At 43.1% G+C, this 15447-nt stretch overlaps 1 protein-coding gene across 5 annotated transcripts in view; it reads left to right on the top strand.

The window, feature by feature from the left end:
* ALPK2 (alpha kinase 2) overlaps positions 1-15447 on the top strand; it is a 157773-nt gene that overhangs the window by 106084 nt on the left and 36242 nt on the right. For 4 of the 5 annotated variants that reach the window (XM_054461175.2, XM_054461173.2, XM_054461174.2 and 1 more), the window contains 2 exons: positions 5406-5680; positions 7490-7578. In XM_054461175.2, the coding sequence (XP_054317150.2) occupies positions 5406-5680; positions 7490-7578 (364 nt within the window). Of the gene's footprint in view, positions 1-5405; positions 5681-7489; positions 7579-10309; positions 10931-15447 lie in introns of those variants that run through there. The other variant, XM_054461176.2, reaches the window with a different exon arrangement.

The raw sequence follows: 15447 nt of genomic DNA, 5'->3' as shown, positions 1-15447 counted from the left end.
ATTTGTGTCTTAAGGAAAACAAAAGATGGGTTTCTCTGCTTTCTTTTGGCACCTGGTGTTAGCCACAGCCTAACACTGCTGCTCATGAATGTTTGTGCTGTCCCTGGGCCGCCCACCGAGTTTTCCACAGTTTGGTGGGATCTGTGTTTGCCGTGTCTTCCCTCTTAAGGAGAATTACTCACCCACCTACGCCCACCCACGCCCACCCTTGCCTGTGGTGTGCTGGGGTAAATATTTAACATGCTGAGGGTTGGGGAAGTTCTGAGTCCTACAATTTCCATGATGTAAATACTCTCAGTGTGGCCACTTTTAAACCATCAGTGTGACATCACACATCATGGGACTGGGAAGAGCCGCCCGTCATCGGCTCTCAGGAGCTGCAGAAGGCCAGCTCCACACAGCACGGTGGTCCAGCCTCACCCCATGTGACCATGACTTTCAGCACAGGGGAGGATCCACGATCAGTTTTAGGAGAAATATGGATAAATTCTGACAGTTAATTGAACTAGCATCTTAAAAATTTACTGCATGTACTGATTTTTAAAACAAACAGAATGCCTGAAATCTCTGCAGAAACAGGTAATAAAAGTAATCAAAATGCAGTCACATCCAGTGCATCAAAAGCGAGAAACTGAGATCTCAACTTGGAAATGGTCTAGCAATAGGCTAGGCGCAGTGGTTCACGCTTGTAATCCCAACACTTTGGGAGGCCAAGGCGGGTGGGATCACAAAGTCAAGAGATCAAGACTATCCTGGCCAACATGGTGAAACCCCATCTCTACTAAAAATACAAAAATTAGCCCAGCATGGTGGCACACGCCTGTAATCCCAGCTACTCAGGAGGCTGAGGCAAGAGAATGGCTTGAACTAGGGAGGCGGAGGTTGCAGTGAGCCGAGATCACACCACTGCCCTCCAGCCTGGTGACAGAGCAAGACTCCATCTCAAAAAAAAAAAAAAAAAAAAAAAAAAAAGAGAAAGAAAGAAAAAGAAATGGCCTAGCAAATATTGTGATATTAACCCAAAATAGTAAACTTAAATACAAGCTCTTCACGAACCCGCTCAGATGCTAAATACCCGTCTTTAGTGTGTAGCATACGTGTGTTATAATTTAAAATCCTTCCTCCATTTCTGCTGTCATCTCCCCAGAAGGCAAAATATGCAAAAGAATCCCCTTCCTCCTAATACTTCAGAAAATAAAAAGACTCTCAGAAGGGAGTCTCTGTTTCATCAGCTTCTTAGCATTGATTGGCATTCACATCTCAGACACTTGCTATGGTTTTATTGGTTTAGGTTTGCATGAGCTCATTTCTCAAGGATTACTAGTCAGGCGAGAGACCCCAGTGGGGATGAGCTACTGGCCATTTGGTGGAAATGGTACCACCGCTATAGCCCAGTGACTCCAGCCATAGAGCTTGGGTCTGAACCCTGATGACATCACCTTCTCCCAGCTTCTGGACCCATTGTGACTGGGGGTGTCAGTTTCACTGACTCACCTGGCTGGGGAAGTAACTCCTGTCCCCTCCCTATCCTTGTACCTTCAGATAAAGAAGCTGAAAATTACTTTTATTTTATTTATTTGAGACAGGGTCTCACTCTTTCATCCAGGCTGGAGTGCAGGGGCACAATCATAGCTCACTACAGCCTTGGCCTCCTGGACTCTAATGATCCTCCCACCTAAGCCTCCTGAGTAGCCTGGACTACAGGTGCTCACCACTGCACCCAGCTAATTTGGAAAATTACTTTTAATCACACTTTTTTTAAAATTCAGAGGACTATCTCACTAAACAGTATTAATTTAATTCTCTATAGGAGGAATAAATAATCTTTTACAAGATGGTCTCTAATTTAAAAACTAATGAAGCTAAGCTCATGAGAAAGTTGGAAATGAATGATGGACAAAATGAAGCCCAATTTAATAATGTTATTATGTTTTATGAATATATTTGTAGATTGCTTTTCTGCACCTCGGAGCAGTCTTTGTAACCAGTGGCTGCAGGTATCCACACGGTTTGGATTTCACAATGTATGGGTGTAGCAAGGAACCTCAGTGAGGCGTTTGGATCTCCCAACACTCATTTGACGAGTCTGTCTGGTGGATTCCAATGAGTCTCTCCTGATTCTTTTTTTTTGAGACACAGTGTCATTCTGTCACCCAGGCTAAAGTGCAATGGCAAGATCTCGGCTCACTGCAACCTCCACCTCCCAAGTTCAAGCAGTTCTCCTGCCTCAGTCTCCCAAGTAGTTGGATTACAGGCACCTGCCACCACACTCGACTGATTTTTTTCTATTTTTAGTAGAGATGGGGTTTCATCCTGTTGGCCAGGCTGGTCGGGAACTCCTGACCTCAGGTGATTCACCTGACTTGGCCTCCCAAAGTTCTGGGATTACAGGTGTGAACCACCGCACCTGGCCTTTCTTGATTCTTTCTCATGGAACTGCCACCTCTCAGGGACTTTAGGCAGCATGGAGTGTGAGTCCTGGCAACGGATGGCTCTGCAAAGCTGCAAAGAAAATTGCACCTTCTTCACAACCGGAGACTTGCACTGCTACACTCGTGCTTTTCCTGAGCCTCCCCTCAGGTGCTCAGTTCTGTTACCTTCATTACTCTTACCAGGGAAGAAATTGGTCTAAAGGACGAAATCTTACCTCCATCTTTCACTTTAAAAGAGGTGCAAACTCTAACCAAGAGGACGCACTCATTTCAGCCATCGCTGCGGAAGACAGTTTTGGACAGGCTGTCCTTTCCGATTTCTGCAGAGCTACAGAGTCTATACCTTCTGCTTCTGCAAAGGAAGGCCCAATAGATGAGTTTCAGCTTGGAAAGTTCCACCTAGAACTCCAGCTCTTGCCCTGCAGGATTTTCAAGAGACAAAGAATAGGTCTAAGATTTTATTTTTTCTTTCATGGCTTTATCTTTGTCAAATAAGCATTTCTGTTGGAAATTATAGACGGGGTTGTTAATTATACCACATATAGTACTATACAAACAAATTTTCCTTCCTACTTTCTAAGCATACGGCCTGGACCAACTTTCATCTTCAGTTAATTAGATTTGCTGAATTTTAAAGCATAAGATGCACAAACTTTTTACTTTTAATAATTAAATTTTAGAAATGTGAGGATTTTGAAGGAAGACAGGATATGGCAGATATAATACATGTTTATTGGGCTCTGGTGTATGTACATATAACATTTCCTATACTCTGTAAGTGGTATTAGAAGCCGAATTGTTAAAATTAATCATACAACTAGAATGGAACTGAGAAGGTTTGGGATACAGAGAAGCATTCCCTCTATTTTCTCACCTAATTTTTAAATTTAACTGTTAAAATAAAACTGTGCTTTTCTCCATCAATTAATTTTTTTCCTGGTTCTGTTACTTAGAGTAAAATCTGTGATCCAGCTATTGCCTAAAACTTTATCTGAGAAAATGTCCCATTTGCCTGTTTTCCTGCAGCTCCAACCCAGTTCTCTCCAGAAACCTAGGACAGGTTACTCAGTAGGAGTTATTGGGGAAGAAAAATAATTTATTCTTCAATCCTCATAAGTTCTTAGTTGGAACAGATCCCTGTAACAAAAGAAGATTAATGAGAGAAATCAAACAAGTTTATGAACATGTATAATTCATATATACATGGGAGATACTCCAGAAGTGCTCATTTAAGAAGGGGTTTGAATTCCAGCTTATACAGCATCTACAACAAAGAATGGTGCATTTTTAGAGAAGTAACAGGGCAGAGGGAAGGACTTTGTGTAGGTAAGGGCAGTAGCTTGTGGAAAGGCATTTCCACAGCCCTGGAAAATCTCCCAGCATCTGGATTCTCATTAATGCTTGTTAATGTCTGGTGCCCATCTCCAGGCCCATCAGGGTCTAAGGTTGTCTTCAGTCATTAACCTTTGTTCTTCCTGGTAGAAGGGGGAGTAGAATATATTTTGTCTTTATAAATTTATATCCTGATTTTAGGCCAATAGAGGGAAGGCAGAGAGCTTTCTTGCCTCTGCTTCGTCTTAATTGCCTTCAGCTCAACAATCCTTTTACCAAAGAGGCAGATTTGAGGGTGGCATATTCAGGGGTCCCATAGTCTTCTGCTAGCCTTTGTGAAAATGCTAGGAGCACCTTTAGGAATATCATCTTTCTTCCAGAAGCTTCTAGCTCTTCACCTAGTTTTTCTGTTTGAAAATCCACCAAACCCCACTCCCTTTCTTTCTTTCTGGCAGTAATTAGGCCGAGACCTTAATCAATACCGTATCAGAATAGTTTCAGTCTCCTTATAGTTTTAATAGCTACCATCAGTCTCAAATCGCATGATTTGAAATATTTTGAAAGGAGGAGAAAAGTATTTCCTTAAGCATTGTATATAGAAACATTGAAGTAAGATTTTTCACACGACCCATGATCTCTTTCTTCTTGTAAACATTCAGAAGGATGTCAGTTTTCATCAGTTTTGAGAAGTGGAAAGGATTTTAAAAATCCAAACAATCTTATTAGAATGAAAGCCACCTAATTTTCTTCTCTCAGTGAATGAGAAGTCTGATTGGGTCATCTCTAGTTTAAAATTGACCTTCCTGATTAAATTCACTGTCATCTCAACCATGTGTAGAATCCACTCTGCAAACAAAACAAAACAAAACAAAACAAAAAACAGCTGCTAGAAAACTCAAAATAATTCTACTTTTCTTTTTACAAATAAATCCAAAATAACTCTACCTTTTTTTTTCAATTTCTCTTCAAAGGCAATTCTTTTTATTATTTTTTGGTTTTGTTTATTGCTACCTGTTTCTTATACTTATCACATGCTTTCTCAGTGGAGGCAGTATTACTACCAAAAGGACCAACATTGGTTCTTGGGAGGCAAAAAAAAGTTTCTTTTTTTCTGTATAAAGAACAGATATACATACGGTATGCAAACAGATAGTATATTTGTGGTATTAAACTTTCATGGCAGGCAATTAAAACAAATTCCAGCAAAGATTCCATGGTTGTGGGGGGTGGGGGGCAATAATGAAAGAAAGGTTGATCCGATACTATCAGATCTTATCATTGGTCTTTCTTCCCTCCTCTACACTTTTCCCATCTTTTCAACTTGCCTTTTGTTACTTTGCTTGGTTGCACTTACATTTTCCAGGTCTGTCTAGAATTCTTTTCCTGATCTTTCCAGTTTTGCTCCAACCCATCTCTCACTGATGTTCCCACATTCTCATTCAATGACCTATCTCCTCCTCACCAACCCACTCATCTCTTCTTTTAGCTATGCCTCTTTGGAAGGGTAAGTGTGGCTGCCCCCTCTTGGTTCTGCAGGTCAGCCTTGTCATGGTCCTTATGTGGGGACCCTCCCCATGTGGAGTTAGCCAAGGAGCAGGACTGGGAGGTATTCATTCCAACCAAAGCTGTGCTGTGTTTCAGGATGCGAAGAGATTGAATTCAGCCAACTCATCTTCAAAGAAGACTTTCTCCATGACAGCTACTTTGGGGGCCGCCTGCGTGGCCAGATCGTCACGGAGGAGCTGCACTTTGGAGAAGGGGTTCACCGCAAAGCCTTCCGCAGCACAGTGATGCACGGCCTCACGCCTGTCTTCAAACCTGGCCATGCCTGTGTGCTTAAGGTGCATAATGCCGTTGCCTATGGGACCAGAAATAATGATGAGCTCATCCAAAGGAACTACAAACTCGCTGCCCAGGTGGGTCCATCTGCCCAAAGGCTGTCACTTCTGGTGTGAGAGCCACCCATGATAAGACGAGATGAAAATCAGACTCAGGATTAATGGGAATGTCTTCGAAAGGGTGTTTTTCCTCTTTTGGGGTTTCAATTCAATCTCAATGCTGGGGATCACTTCTCAGTTCTCAGGAGTAATTTCTTGGCCTTATGCCAGCTACTGGGGACTCAGCCAATGCCTAGAGACACCTCACCAGTTCTAACCCGAGATGTAATTGATTTTGTTTCTAAGAAGCCCTATGCCATCCCTAGGGGTTTGAATCTACTTGGACCTAGGGTGATATGGAAAGTGGGGGTTCTAAGCTACACTAGATGCCAGGTAACATCAGCACTAGTTGCTGGAGTGTTTTTTTGGGTTTGTTTTTTGGAGAGGGAGAGGGGTGGGGTATATCCAGAAGGGTCAGCATTGGTCTTGTTTTCTGCCTTCCTGAGTTTGGTTTAATGGTAGTGTATAAAATAAGAAGAGAGATGGACCCAAGTCTCTAGCTGAGTTCCCACTTCTCTGTGTTATTGAGTCATAGAACTCGAGGTGAGAGGATAGGGCAGGAGAGCCTTAGTTTCTCTCGCTCCTTCCTCCTCCTATCCACATATTTGGTCCATATATTTCACTCCATCTTTTTTTCTTTTTTTCTTTTTTGAGATAGTGTCTCACTCTGTCCCCCAGGCTGGAGTACAGTAGCATGATCACAGCTCCACAGCAGCCTCAGCCTCTTGGCCTTAAGCAACCCTCCTGCCTCAGCCTCCCAAGTAGCTAGGACTACAGGCGCATGCCATCATGCCCAACTAATTTTTAATTTTTTTTTTCAGAGACAGGGTCTCCCTATGTTGCCCAGGCTGGTATTGACCTCCTGGAGGGCTCCAAGTGATCCTCCTGCCTCTGCCTCCCAAAGTGCTGGGATTACAGGCATGAACCACCATGCCTGGTCCACATATTTCACTGTTTACACCAGCACTGGTGTAGCTATCAAGAAAGTTGGGTCTTTCACCAGCTCTGCGCCTTTAAAATGTTTACCATAAACATCCAAAACAATTAAAACATTTAAAATATTAAAATCCATAGGTTAAACTTAGATGAATCTCTCAGGTACAGTCAAGCATTAAGCATCGTGATCCTGCGGCACTGCCACGTGGGACTTTGTGCTTCTGAAGGCAGCCCTGCTCTCTGAGTATAGGATTCTGCCCATTGTACTCCTTTCTCCTCCCAATCCACTCCGCTTTTTTCTTTTCTCTCTGAGTATTCTCTCCATCTCAAATATGACACAGTCTTGGAAAACCTCCCAGCATCTGGATTCTCGCTCAGAAAAGCCCCACAGTGTAGGATGCAGAATCCACTTAGCTTTTCCTAAGGCAGAAATCTTGTGCTGTTCATTATTGACTACTCCAGTTACACCTTTGAAAAGGGATTGCAATGGCAGATCTCACAGGAAACCCAGTAGTGCCCCAAGTGCCACCTGATGACGTGATGAGGGGCCAGTCCCCTTAGTTCTGGGGTGAATTTCGGCCCTGCTGGCTAGAGAAATTTTATAGTTCAGCGACACCTGGTCCTGGAGACCACTTGACCTCCACCCGGACAGTTCCTTCACGTCTCAGAGCTCCTCCCTAAGTGGCCAACTCTAGGTTCTAATAATCGTTGCCTCTGTGACCCCAACCAGGGGATGGGCTTGTCAGTTCATTGGCTTTACCTTACTGGGAAATCTCTGGAATAGTCTTACTGGGCAATACTGTCTGAATTTCCTGTAGTCACTGGGGCTCTCTATGTATTTTGGTGATATAGGAATGCTACGTTCAAAATACTGCCAGGTATTACGCCAAGATCTACGCTGCTGAAGCACAGCCTCTGGAAGGCTTTGGAGAAGTACCTGAGTAAGTGTGTTTACCCTGCCTTGTGTCACACTCCTGACTCGTTGGGGACTGGGAGGGATGAGAGAGTGAGAAGGAACAGTAGGGCAAGTGTTTCAGCTGATCTCTCAGTCTGTAAGCTCCATGAGGGCTCACACGGCTGCTATCCTACCCCTTGCTGGGTAGGATATTTAATATTATATAATATAATATCATATTTAATATTTAAGAAGATAAATATTCTTTAAATAAATGAATGGATAGATGGATGGGTGTATGGATTAATCCAGCCAAAAAAATGAATCTACCATGTTAAATAGAAAAGAAAGGATATCTACTCTTATAGCTATTACATTGTCTAAACAGTAAGCAAATAGAACAGAACAAGAGATATCACAAGGCGATTAGTCCCATGATGAAAATAAAATATGGCAATGTACTAGGGAAGAGTGGATTGGGTGATCAGAAACATAGTAACATAGTACCCACTTCCTGGAATCCTCAAGAGATAAATCACACCCACTTTTATCTACTCTTTGCCTAAATATTTACTGGCCCAAGCAAATTTTGGGGGAGCCTGGAGCTTGTGTTTGCGGCTCTGTTTTTCTGGTTGAGATCATATTTGCATGCTTAAATGGACAGAAAAAGGGCTTAGCTAGTGCATGTTGGAACTTTCAGAGAGAGCAGCTATTTACCTATCAGTAAAAACTGGGAGAAGGAAGAAGGAAGAAATTCTTGTCTGCATTGCACCTATTAACTCACAAAATGGGAAAAATAGTTTCCCTTGGGTGGTACATTTAGAAGACCATGTGTAAAGTATAACACTTTCTGCTCTTTCTCAAGAAATGCTTAACACACTTCAGTACACACTTACAATTGCTTTTCTGTTAATTACACAGACAGCCATCTGGACTGAGTTAAGCTTTCATGATATGGGAACTGGCTCCTTTTTTCCCCAAGCCCTGCTCTTCCCAGTCTCTGTCCTCTTAAGTTTTCTTCAAAAAAGAAAAGATTTAATCCACAAGTCAATCCTACCACACACAGAACCACAGTGCCCTCCAGCAGGGACAGACCCAAGTTTTGTGTGGCTTGACTCTTATGCAATTTGGGCTTCTTTCTTTCCTTTCTGTTTTATTTTTTTTTAAGAGACATGGTCTCCCTCTGTTGTCCAGGCTGGAGGGCAGTGGTGCAATCACGGCTCACTGCAGCCTTGACCTCCCGGGCTCAAGCGATCCAGCCTCCAACGTAACTGGGAGTACAGGTGCCCACCACCACACCTGGCTAATTAAAAATAATTTTCTCGTAGAGACAGGGTCTCTGTATGTTGCCCAGGCTGGCCTACAACTCCTGGCCTCAAGTGATCTTCCTGCCTCGGCCTCCCAGAGTGCTGGTGTTATAGGCATGAGCCACCATGTCTGGCAAATTTGGGCCCTTTTTAAAGAAAAGAACACAAAATTATAAATATCAAGATTGATCTAGGGACTTGGAAAGGGCTCATGCAAGTGAAGGATCAGGAAGCTGATTCATTTGCTGCATTAGCATCACAGTAAATAGGCCACTGCCTTAAAGATAGGTTAGGACATTTTTCTATCTAAACCACTTTCCCATTCCTTACAAGGGGAGAGTTTGTGACCACGTGAATGCTGATGGTACATGGGAGGAGTAAGGGGCCTCAGAAGGGCCTCTGGGCCAGACTCCATGTTTATGGAATCTAAATCAGAGGACTCCACAGCCAAAAAAAACACACACACACACCCCACACACAAACAACACTCACCACACACACACATACCACACAAACAACACTCACCATACACATAAACACACCCACCACAACACAAACACACACCCCCCACACACACCCCCCACACACCCCCACTCCACACATACATACCACACAGATTACATACAAACACACACACCACACATACCACACACACCACATACACACCACACACAAACACACAACACTCACCATATGCACAAACACACCACACCACACACAAACCACACACCACACACCCCACATAAACACACAACACACACCACACACCCGACACATACACCACACATACAACACACACATATGCATTACACACCCCCACACACACCACACATACAACACACCACACACACACCACATACACACACACATCTCATACACGCACCTCACACACACCACGCACACCCCCCACACACCACACACACACATACACACAATACACACACCACATAACACACACACCACAGACAATACACACATACACATCACACAAACATATCACACACGTACCACACACACACACATACACACAGCACACACATACCACACATACGTATACACATCACACACACACACAACCACAAACCATGCACAAAACACATACACAAAACACACGCACACAGAGCTGACCCTGTATATTACCAACCTTCTCTGAAAGCCTGCATGTCTAGAGAGAGGACCAGGAGTCCCGTCCCCCTCCCCCATTGCCACAGCCCCTAGACCGACCCACGCTGGGGCCACCCCCATATTTATTTCCAGGCAATGAAGCAGGCCTGAAGAAGCCTTTTTTAATGGAGCATGTGAGGTCTTGGAGAGAAAACACTCCTCATTTGGGCAGCTTCTGTTTTTGAATTCATGAATATCAATGGAGTCACATTGTCTATGCAAATGGTGTCCTGCTGGGCAGAGGCCAGGCCTAATTAAGACCCTGAATAATGCCGAGCTCTTGTTTCTGTTTTTTTCCCCCACCAGGGATGCAGAATTAATAAGAGCCCAAGCAAACCGTGAACCCTTTTGTTGGCAGAAGGGTCAGTAGCCACAGGGGGTCGGTCCTCAGGAGGGAACCAGGGTGCCCTGGATCCTGCAGAAGTGACAAAGCACGACAGAGGGTGGCTTGGCGGCTGCACCGATTTCAGGGCTGCGGGAAAGGTCCACTGCCCTAATGTGCCCACTCCCATCTGGCTGAAATTTGAAATTTCTTTAACAAGACACAAAGAGGTTCTATCTTAAAATTAGAAAGAATGCCTCAAAGACTCTGGCATGATAGTAATCAGGGTACGCTGGTATTAGAGGGGCCTTGTGTCCAGGGGTGGGGTTCTAGAAGGACACTGTTCTGGCTCAGATTCTGCTCGTGAGCAAGCCTCTGTGTCCTCTTCGTGAAGTGAAGGGGATTCTCACAGTTTCCAGGAAATGCTTCTAAATGGCAGAGAAGGATGCCTATGTGCCCATCAAAGGGTCTGGGGGCTTCATCCAAATTAGCTGGCCCGCAGGTGTAATTTCTTTGAAGTGTAATATTTTATAGCTTTTAAATTCTATTGAATGTTGTGTCCTCCTTCCTCTATGACTATATTTGTTTTAATAAAAAATAATGTTTTTCCAACCACCTTTGGCTCAAGTTAATAACCACGTAAAGCCTTCAGCTTACCTCCTGGGAGAAGGCACAGCCTGGGTGGAGAAGCACAGGGCATTGCTGCGGGAGAACACTCCCAGCTCTCACGGAGGCAAGAGCAAGTGAGAGGGCAGGACCCGTGCCCCAGCTGGTGTGTGCATGTAACCACTGGATGGGTTCACCTTGTCTGCTGTCCAGACAGAGCTGATTTATCAAGACAGGGAAATTGCAATAAAGAGTTTATTAAATTTTAGACCAATATCCCTTATGAACATCGATGCAAAAATCCTCAATAAAATACTGGAAAACCGAATCCAGCAGCACATCAAAAAGCTTATCCACCATGATCAAGTGGGCTTCATCCCTGGGATGCAAGGCTGGTTCAACATACGCAAATCAATAAACGTAATCCAGCATATAAACAGAACCAACAACAAAAACCACATGATTATCTCAATAGATGCAGAAAAGGCTTTTGACAAAATTCAACAATACTTCATGCTAAAAACTCTTAATAAATTAGGTATTGATGGGACGTATCTCAAAATAATAAGAGCTATCTATGACAAACCCACAGCCAATATCACACTGAATGGGCAAAAACTGGAAGCATTCTCTTTGAAAACTGGCATAAGACAGGGATGCCCTCTCTCACCACTCCTATTCAACACAGTGTTGGAAGTTTTGGCCAGGGCAATCAGGCAGGAGAAGGAAATAAAAGGTATTCAATTAGGAAAAGAGGAAGTCAAATTGTCCCTGTTTGCAGAAGACATGATTGTATACCTAGAAAACCCCATCATCTCAGCCCAAAATCTCCTTAAGCTGATAAGCAACTTCAGCAAAGTCTCAGGATACAAAATCAATGTGCAAAAATCACAAGCATTCTTATACAGCAATAACAGACAGAGAGCCAAATCCTGAGTGAACTCCCATTCACAATTGCTTCAAAGAGAATAAAATACCTAGGAATCCAGCTTACAAGGGATGTGAAGGACCTCTTCAAGGAGAACTACAAACCACTGCTCAATGAAATAAAAGAGGATACAAACAAATGGAAGTACATTCCATGCTCATGGGTAGGAAGAATCAATATCATGAAAATGGCCATACTGCCCAACGTAATTTATAGATTCAATGCCATCCCCATCAAGCTACCAATGACTTTCTTCACAGAATTGGAAAAAACTACTTTAAAGTTCATATGGAACCAAAAAAGAGCCCGCATTGCCAAGTCAATCCTAAGCCAAAAGAACAAAGCTGGAGGCATCATGCTACCTGACTTCAAACAATACTACAAGGCTACAGTAACCAAAACAGCATTGTACTGGTACCAAAACAGAGATATAGACCAATGGAACAGAACAGAGCCCTCAGAAATAATACCACATATCTACAACTATCTGATCTTTGACAAACCTGACAAAAACAAGCAATGGGGAAAGGATTCCCTATTTAATAAATGGTGCTGGGAAAACTGGCTAGCCACATGTACAAAGCTGAAACTGGACCACTTCCTTATAGCTTATATAAAAATTAATTCAAGATGGATTAAAGACTTAAATGTTAGACCTAAAACCATAAAAACCCTAGAAGAAAACCTAGGCAATACCATTCAGGACATAGGCATGGGCAAGGACTTCATGTCTAAAACACCAAAAGCAATGGCAACAAAAGCCAAAATTGACAAATGGGATCTAATTAAACTAAAGAGCTTCTGCACAGCAAAAGAAACTACCATCAGAGTGGACAGGCAACCTACAAAATGGGAGAAAATTTTTGCAATCTATTCATCTGACAAAGGGCTAATATCCAGAATCTACAATGAACTCAAACAAATTTACAAGAAAAAAACAAACAACCCCATCGACAAGTGGGCAAAGGATATGAACAGATACTTCTCAAAAGAAGACATTTATGCAGCCAAAAGACACATGAAAAAGTGCTCATCATCACTGGCCATCAGAGAAATGCAAATCAAAACCACAATGAGATACCATCTCACACCAGTTAGAATGGCGATCATTAAAAAGTCAGGAGACAACAGGTGCTGGAGAGGATGTGGAGAAATAGGAACACTTTTACACTGTTGGTGGGACTGTAAACTAGTTCAACCATTGTGGAAGTCAGTGTGGCAATTCAGGGATCTAGAACTAGAAATACCATTTGACCCAGCCATCCCATTACTAGGTATATACCCAAAGGATTATAAATCATGCTGCTATAAAGACACATGCACACGTATGTTTATTGTGGCACTATTCACAATAGCAAAGACTTGGAACCAACCAAAATGTCCAACAATGATAGACTGGATTAAGAAAATGTGGCACATATACACCATGGAATACTATGCAGCCATAAAAAATGATGAGTTCATGTCCTTTGTAGGGATATGGATGAAGCTGGAAACCATCATTCTCAGCAAACTATTGCAAGGACAAAAAACCAAACACCGCATGTTCTCACTCACAGGTGGGAATTGAACAATGAGAATACATGGACACAGGAAGGGGAACATCACACATGGGGGCCTGTTGTGGGGTGGGGGGAGTGGGGAGGGATAGCATTAGGAGATATACCTAAAGTTAAATGATGAGTTACTGGGTGCAGCACACCAACATGGCACATGTATACATATGTAACAAACCTGCACATTGTGCACATGTACCCTAAAACTTAAAGTATAATTTTTTAAAAAAGAGTTTATTATACATAGAGCTGTTACCGAAAAGGGGTCCCAATCCAGACCCCAAGAGAGGGTTCTTGGATCTCACACAAGAAATAATACAGGGCAAGTCCACAGAGTAAAGTGAAAGCCTGTTTATTAAGAAAGTAGAAGAATAAAAGAATGGCTACTCCATAGACAGAGCAGTCCCAAGGGCTGCTGGTTGCCCATTTTTATGGTTATTTCTTGGTGATATGCTAAACAAGGGGTGGATTATCCATGCCTCCCCTTTTTAGACCATATAAATAGGCAACTTCTTGACATTGCCATGGCATTTGTAAACTGTTATGGCACTGGTGGGAGTGTAACAGTGAGGAAGGCCAGAAGTCATTCTTGTCGCCATCTTGGTTTTGGTAGGATTTAGTTGGCTTCTTTATTGCAGCCTGTTTTATCAGCAAGGTCTTTATGACCTGTATCCTGTGCTAACCTATCTCATACTGTGACTCAGAATGCCTTAACCATCAGGGAATGCAGCCCAGTAGGTTTCAGCCTTATTTTTACCCAGCTCCTATTTGAGATGGAGCTGCTCTGGTTCACACACCTCTGACAGAACTGGCTAAATGGGAGACTGGAGTTTTATTGTTACTCAAATCAGCCTCCCCGAAAATTTGGAGGCTAGGTTTTTTTTTTTTTTTTAATAGTTACGAATGCAGGGGGCTAGGAAATAGGGATTGCTTATTAGTAGGGTCAGGGATGGAATCAGGGAGACTAAATTGTCCTCTTGCACTGAGTCTGTTCCTGGGTGAAGGCCACAAGACCAGATGAGCCAGTTTTACCAGTCTGGGTGGTGCCAGCTGATCCATCAGAATACAGGGTCTGAAAAATACCTCAAACACCAGTCTTAGGATTTACACTAGTAATGTTATCTATGGGAGCAAGTGGGGAGGTTAGGAATATTGTGGCCTCTGGCTGCATGACACCTGAGTCATAATTTCTAATCTCGTGGCTAAGTTGTTGGTTTTACAAAGGTGGTCTGGTCCCCAAGCAAGGAGGTGGTTTGTTTTGGAGAGGGGCTGTTACCATCTTTGTTTGTTAAACTATAAACTAAATTCCTCCCAAAGTTACTTTGGCCTCTGCCCAGGAATGAACCAGGGCAGCTTGAAGGTTAAAGGGAAAATGGAGTCAGTTAGGTCAGATCACTTTCACTGTCATAATTTTCTCACTGTTACAGTCTTTTCAAAGGTGGTTTCCTGAGTGGCAATCACAGAACCTGAGGTCCCAGCTCGAGCTTTCCTTCCTGTTGTGAAAGACAAGCCTTACATGTTCATTCCACTGGGAGAGGGGGTCTAGAGGCCCACGTTCCCTCTCAGAGAGAAGTGACCAGGTCTTTCCCAGTGCTGTTCAAGGGAGAAAGGAACCACATTGGCAGCAGAGGAGCTCACCCATCTCTGCTTACCCCCACAACTTTTCCTGACGTTGTGTGGCCACTATGTTATATGGGATTATTCTCCACAATTACCTTTAAAGATCCTGATTCAAAACCCATGCCATTTTTGAGGCATTTTCATTTAAGGGCTCTTTGTGGGGTTTTGCCCCATCCCTACCCCAGGGCAGCCGGTCACATCTTTGCATGCATAGGTCTCTGTTATAGCTGCCCCGCTGCCATTTCACTCTGGTCAGTCGGTCCCTCCCAGAAGTCGATCTTCTGATCCATTAAACATATAGTTAGGGGCCTACACTAGATAATTACAGCCTATTTGTTCATTTACTCATTTGACAAACATTTTGTACTAAAAAAAAAAAATTAATGAACATCAAAAGTCAGCATCTCACGTT

Source organism: Pongo pygmaeus, chromosome 17 (assembly GCF_028885625.2).
Source record: "Pongo pygmaeus isolate AG05252 chromosome 17, NHGRI_mPonPyg2-v2.0_pri, whole genome shotgun sequence".
Lineage (NCBI taxonomy): Eukaryota > Metazoa > Chordata > Mammalia > Primates > Hominidae > Pongo > Pongo pygmaeus.
The sequence above is the reverse complement of the archived record's forward strand: the minus strand, read 5'-3'. Positions and strand labels throughout refer to the sequence as shown.